The sequence below is a fragment of the Diprion similis genome, chromosome 8, assembly GCF_021155765.1.
Source record: "Diprion similis isolate iyDipSimi1 chromosome 8, iyDipSimi1.1, whole genome shotgun sequence".
In the NCBI taxonomy this organism is placed as follows: Eukaryota; Metazoa; Arthropoda; class Insecta; order Hymenoptera; family Diprionidae; genus Diprion; species Diprion similis.
In genome coordinates this window covers 18,004,039-18,010,725 of record NC_060112.1, presented here as the reverse complement: position 1 = coordinate 18,010,725, position 6,687 = coordinate 18,004,039, and the positions used below count along the sequence as shown (strand labels likewise).

At 34.4% G+C, this 6,687-nt stretch overlaps 2 protein-coding genes across 3 annotated transcripts; both read right to left on the bottom strand.

The window, feature by feature from the left end:
- Positions 1–21: 21 nt before the first annotated feature.
- Positions 22–1,269, bottom strand: LOC124409285 (protein SGT1 homolog). Of its 2 annotated transcripts, none has more exons than XM_046886816.1 (5): positions 1,060–1,269; positions 842–952; positions 558–759; positions 286–482; positions 22–167 (listed from the first exon to the last, which is right to left on the bottom strand). In XM_046886816.1, the coding sequence occupies exons 1-5, from the start codon at positions 1,099–1,101 to the stop codon at positions 63–65; spliced, it is 657 nt and encodes a 218-aa protein (XP_046742772.1). In that variant the 5' UTR covers positions 1,102–1,269; the 3' UTR covers positions 22–62. The 2 variants fall into 2 exon arrangements, with proteins under 2 accessions (XP_046742772.1, XP_046742773.1); XM_046886817.1 differs by having other exon boundaries at positions 1,056–1,263.
- A 624-nt stretch (positions 1,270–1,893) lies between these two features.
- On the bottom strand, positions 1,894–6,159 carry LOC124409284 (sphingolipid delta(4)-desaturase DES1). The gene is made up of 6 exons (XM_046886815.1): positions 5,933–6,159; positions 5,021–5,197; positions 4,082–4,221; positions 3,646–3,859; positions 3,281–3,492; positions 1,894–3,088 (listed from the first exon to the last, which is right to left on the bottom strand). Exons 1-6 carry the CDS (start codon positions 6,012–6,014, stop codon positions 2,948–2,950), a joined length of 966 nt encoding a protein of 321 aa, XP_046742771.1. The 5' UTR covers positions 6,015–6,159; the 3' UTR covers positions 1,894–2,947.
- Positions 6,160–6,687: the final 528 nt, after the last annotated feature.

The following is a 6,687-nucleotide window of genomic DNA, read 5'->3' as shown; positions in this document are numbered from 1 at the left end:
TTTATTAGTACGTCTTTTCTCTCCATTGAATTTGCGTTTCAAGTACATTTTTTAATCATTTCTTATTCCCACTTTTTCCATTCCATACCATCGGGGGGCTTTCTCTCCACTTGTTTTTTAGCAACCTCGTCCCAATTTGTACTTAGAACCGTACCACCAGACTCTTGCTATTTACGAAGAAAGGAAGAAAATTATAGTAACTAAGTATTGCGTGATATTAAATGATGCTAGCGTGGTATTCTAAATTTTAACCCCTATCACAGTACAGGGCAAGAAATTACTCACAAAGGACTTGTTCATGGCACGTCTAACTTCATCAGACCCATCTCCGTAAATTTTTTGGAAAAGGGAGTTCAGAGCAGCTTCCCCTTCAGGCTTTTCCTCCTCCTCTTGTTTAGCAATTTCTTTCTCCACTTTGTTCCAGTCCTTGGACTTTTTACTTGAGCTTGGGTATTTTGGAGGATGATCAGCCTGTAGAAATTCTAAAAAAATAAAAAAAAATGAATGCATGTCTCATATTTTTCAATCCCAGGAAGAAAAATATGTAAAGGACATACCCTGTGGTATCGGTTGAACTGGGTCCTCGAGTTCTGGATTACCTTCAAGGACTATCCATCGCAGACCATCACGTTTCTTCAACTTGATTTCTATTTTTGAGGGAACAACTTTGTAGAAGCATTGCTCAGTGACAACATGATGTGCCAAATCAAGTTCTAAGCTGTATTCGTTTCCAGATGGAAGTTTTGCTGATACACTGAGCTGAGACATTGAAAATTAAATCATGTTTCAAAATACTGTTCTGATGACCGGACAAACGCTGTGTTGTTTAATCGTGACTCACCGTCCTCTCTCCATATTCAACTTTTACATCCTGTGAATTTTTCGCAAGAATCGTCACAATGACGTGAGTTTCGGTCTGATACCAATCATACTTAATTTTAGGCGCCGATGTCTGTAAAAATAATATTTAAATAAAAAGAGAAAATGTTGACCAAAACGAATGAGGTTATGTGCATTATTACTGGTACATGAAAATATTCAAATTTATCACCCACGTACAGTTGGCGTTTCGTTTGTAACCGGGGCATCTCCGCTGGCCATTGATTGACCTTGGTTTTAAGAACGATCTACCACCGTAATTACAAATCAAAATTCACAGACGAATAGGAACGATATGAAAGGCGATATGTGACGCTCGTTAGCGAAATATGAATGTGGCTCTTTGGTGTGGTACCAAATACTGGTTTCTTCTCGAAAAATCACGGCACGATTAGTTTGAATTTCTAACGCTAGCTGACACCACATACGCTTCGACTCAAGTCTTTTTGGAAGCTTTATATTCTATTATGAAGTATATATTTTTTTAAATTTATTTTTTTTATGCCCCATGTTAAAGAAAAATTAAAACTAATTTCTACCGTGAATTTTTATTTTTTTTAATACTCATTGACCGTTATTTTATCATTGAAAAAATTTCAATTGTAATAACAAGACATTGGCCGTTATTTTATAATTAAAAACATATCATTTTGATGACAGTAGAACGCCAACGTCCAATGGAAAGCCAATAATTAAAGTAAACAAGTCTAAAACGGTTTTTCCTAAATTAAACTTTTATCAGTTGAAAACATTCTGTTTTATAGCACCAAATTGACAGCCTGTTATTACGCTTATGCATGTTTTCGATTAGTTATAAGTAACTGTGGGAATCCAGAAAGGTAATTCCACAAAAATTCAAGGTCATCAGGAATTATTCAACTGCAAACTATAAAGTCGCTTCTGAGTTAATATTATACCAGCTCAAAAATATTTATTACACAAATAAAAATGAGTATTGAAAGATTTTTTAAACAATAAGTGAATTGAATAGCAAATCTTGTGTCCATTATTCTGGGGATAATAAATTTACACAAATATCAGTGATTCAGAATTAGTATATTATACCATCAGGTTCATCTGGTGCGATTATTGACTCACTGTGCTAGGGAAAATTTCCCATGGCACTGATATATGGAAATAAAAGTTTCACACGTGTTTAACTTAGCATTATTCAACTTAATATCACTAGCAATACCCTTGACTTAAGCAAAAGCCAAAGAACCCTATTGCCACGCAGTATCCAAATATCATGTATATTAACTAAAATTATTACATTTGCAGATTTCGCTGTAATTGGGACTTCAAAGCATCTTCTAGCTTCGCAGGTTCTTATATTATTATATGTCCGACAGAAATTTGCCATAAAATTAATATAGTCACCTTCTTGACTACCAGGAGCCTATTTGTATTCACTGCAGTTTTTCGTGAATCTCGATTGCAAAGATAACAATATTTCTGAAGAAAATTAGGTCTATTCAGAGAGAATATATATGTACAGTTTTAGACCAGAAACTATGATACTGATATTTAATTCGGCAATCTCTCACGAGCAAAATTAGTTTTGCATAAATACTATAGTACATTCCACGCTTGCATTATTTTATAGGAAGGCATTGTTTTTTGTTTTCCTAGCAGTTTCATTTAATGAGACTGTCAACTTTTCCATAAAACTGTAATTACCAAAGAATTAGTGTAATTGTACGAAATATTGGAAGAATTCCAGCAACTAACAATATTTCCTCATACAGAGTATCAAATGATGTGAGAGGACACAGATTTGTCATCTGATCTCTGATATTTTCAACATGTTGGTGTTGAATCTTGCGGATATTTTCGTTCATCACGGTTTTGTAAAGTCAGCTTTCTGCTTTCGAAGTAAATCGTGAATTATGAAATTCCAATCATTTAATAGTGACAATGATGCATATGTGCTGTATCGTCGTTTGCATAAAATTATGCAAAAATTCATTCATGTAACTTTCTTGTATAACGTACTGTACATATAAATGTTAAACTTGATTTTGATTATAGTTTCGAAAAATATGTTTTCTCTAATTAGTTTCCAGCTCTAGGATGCCAAGCCCCTATGCTTCCTCTTTATACGAGCGTATGGTCCGATTTCTGGATCCATTACAAAGTCGTAGAGAACGGAAACCCATGAATTGTGCTGTGGGAGATCATCATAGAATTCAGAAGCAATGCGTTTCACCTAGAATTTTACAGAAAGAATATAGGCATAATATTTTGATGCTCTCACTCCTGCCATAAACAATTTATATAATAGACTACAATTCACATAATCAAAACAATTTAAATGACCTTTTCTTTCGAATTCTTAACTGTTTTCACTCATTAATACATTACAGAGCAGTCAATTTCAATACATAATAATTTGTTTTACCTCAGGCAATCTGGAGCCAGGGACTGAAGGAAAATCGTGATGCTCATTGTGATATCCCACATTAAATGTAATGAAGTTTAGTGGTCCGTAATAACTATACGTTTCGAATCCTTTCTTGTACATATAATGTTCAGATATGAAATGTCCAGCAACTGGGTGCAATCCCATTGCCATAACTGAACCGAATATAAAATAGACCAAGACTTTACCACCTGAAAACAAATTAATTCTTGTTTACCAGATATACTTTGGTATTTTGATAGTCTTTGGAAGGAGAAATCAGGTTTGTAAATTCAATAATAAAGCTGTTCCGTTTCACTCAATTCATCTCATCATAACGTTGGTAATAAAATGCGCATACATACCTAAATAGTACCAAACAATTGCGTCAAATATCAATTGAATAACTAGGTTAATATATTCCAATGTCGTCGGAGCCTTAGGATATGTTACCAAAGGCCTGAAGGCATAGAAAAATGGTTGCAGTAACACCCAACAAAGTTTTCCAAGAGTTGTGCAGAACAGTTTTGCTTCAATGAGAGTGGGCAAGTCAGTATCTAACTTCTCGTCCCCTTGATACTGATAAAATAAATATGTTTTCATTGCATAATAATAAATATGAATATACAATTGGGAAGTTACATTATATTTAAAATCTATTTTCATTGAAAATTTCCATAAAATGTTGGGTTGCAGTCGCAAATCTGGATATTCTCTTGTAAAAAAAATATTGATACAGCAGTGTCCTGCAGTGCAATGTTGGATAAAATATTCAAAATTTGTACAATAATTAAAACTTACCCGGTGATGTTCAAGATGATACTTTTTAAAGCTGATAGAGACTGGGATTCCAATAGGCAAGTTGGCAAAAAAGCCAAATATTTTATTTGCTAGTGGTCTAGCGTGACCAAAAGCAAGATTATGTGATATTTCATGTATAGCTGTAACAGGAAAAGATAGATTATGACTGCAGGAACAAAAATGACGAAAGAATGTTTGTGCAATCTACGATAAAAAGCATGAATATGTAAATTACAACTTGAGTTTCACTTGACCAATGGTCAAGTGTTCTTGGCAATCAATTCAATCAATCTTAATCCAAATAAAAATTCCTATGCATCTCACCGTTAAACTAGCACTACCAAATATACGTGCATTACTGCAAGTCTATAAGTATCAATAGCAATACTGTAAAATATCAACTTTATATGAGCTTATTTTAAACGATATCACATTTTTTAATTTCAACATTTTATCATGATTTTATGATCTCATTCAATACATGAATATTTTATTAACATTTTACAAAACTATGTGCATTAGACTGGCTGGAGAGTCATTAGTCACAATGATAAAGATTGTTTGTAAATGTATGCAATGAATTTCAAGAACTCTTTAATAACCGAGCAAAATCTGATGAATCACAGTTATTTCGAGATTAAATTTCTCAGTACAGTAACACATCAACCTCGGTTCCTGCTAATGAGAAATAGGAAATGGATTGGAAAATAACTAAGGTTGATAACGTGCTGTGAGTACAGTCACGTATGAACAATATCTTGCCAATAGATAATCAGCAACCACATGAATCTAAAGTATATGCCATGTGGTTGCTCATTATCTTGGTATTTAGTAAAGTTGAGATAGTTCCAGTAGGACCAACCTAAGCAATACAAAGTAGGGGATGTCAGCCTCTATTTATTCATAAAGGTTTCGAGTACAAAAAATAATTTCACTTACCGAGCATAAGCGAATGGTTAATTACTCCGCCAAAACAGTAAGCCACTAAAAAAAGCATCGGGTAACTCAGATCCTTAACAATAAACATCGATGCAAATTGGACTAGAACCATGCCAGTGACAACCCATTTAAAATTCGGATCGTACCCAAAAAGTTTCTTTATTTGTGGATATTTTTCTGTAAAAAAATGTTTAAACAATTCTTAATAGAAATGCCGGAAATAAAATACAGTATTTATCCTAAAAGGTAAGAGGTGATAAAGTGAACATGCAAATTCTGTTAAATGGTAATTAAAAAAGAACATTATGTCATATCGATGTTTTCTCTGATGCAAAAACGTTTCCTTTTTATTTTATAGAGATTATTTTAGCTGAATGAAATTGAGACAAACAACGTGAAAGCTAATTGAAGATTGTGAATATGCAAGCTTTGACATACTACTGATTTTTGAAAAATTCAGGATTAATCTTATGATAATTTTGTCATTCAATGTCAATGTGATGAATAAATATTGTTATACACGAGTAAAAATAGGTAGAAACTGGTGCAAAACTGACAATGAGTAACATGAATTGATGAAGTACAATTTGAATGTGTCACATCCAATTGATATTCGAGACGGTATTCGAAGAGTGTAAAACGGGTTGATCATGACGTGAAATAAAGAAGCACACATATAATTATGTACTTCGATGGCATAGGAGCACACATATGACTACTCGATATATACGGGTAGAATAAATAACGATAAACTGTCACGTGTGTCCCATACGTCGTTGAAGATGAAAAGCAATACCGAGGACTGTTAACCGCGGAGCGCAATTGCGATAAGAAAATTGGTGAAGCTTTTATAGCTGCGAATACGAGAAAAATATTATGCATATTTCGATATAGGTATTTGTATTAACTAACCCAATATTATTTTTCGCCTGCTAGCGTGAGGCTCCTCCGTATAAACCCATTCAAAATCACTTCGCGATACTCGTTGACCCATTTTGTACTTGCAAGTAGAACTTTTGCTAAATTAGTTTAGATAACATTTTTCAGTGCAAACTGCGTGCCAAGGAGGATGCCGGTGTTATAGGCGCGGTTAATTCACTCCGCGAATCTCGCAGCGACTCGCGCTGTCGACACTTCACAGCGACACTCGACAGTCGACACTGATCATGATATTGGGCAGCCACAGTAGCGCTGCAAGAATGTGACGCTCACCGGACGTTGATCTGCGATCAACTCAAGTAATCTCAACTCTAGGAATAGAAGCAATTCGTCGTGGAGTGAAATTTAATCGATAGTTATAAACACTGCTTTAAAAGACTCGGATTTTCAGTGGGCCGCTTATTTAGAGTATCATAATTTCAGGAATTTTATCATTTTTTTTTTCTTCCCGGTAGTCAAACAGCGAAACCTATAAGAGTGAATTTTTTACTCTGTAGCCGGTCAAGAACCTCGATACCATGATGTAAAGAAATTAACGACCGTCACATCTGCTGATTCTCCAAGGTCCCGAATGAAATTGTTCTTTCACGCATCGGAAAACCACATTTACCTTAATGGATACCGACATTTTGCACAAGTTGTCTGTGTTTTGCACGGTGTGGAAGTATTTTTTTAGCATTTTTGTTGGTTTTATTATCAGCGTTAACTATCATGACCTAAGCAATGTC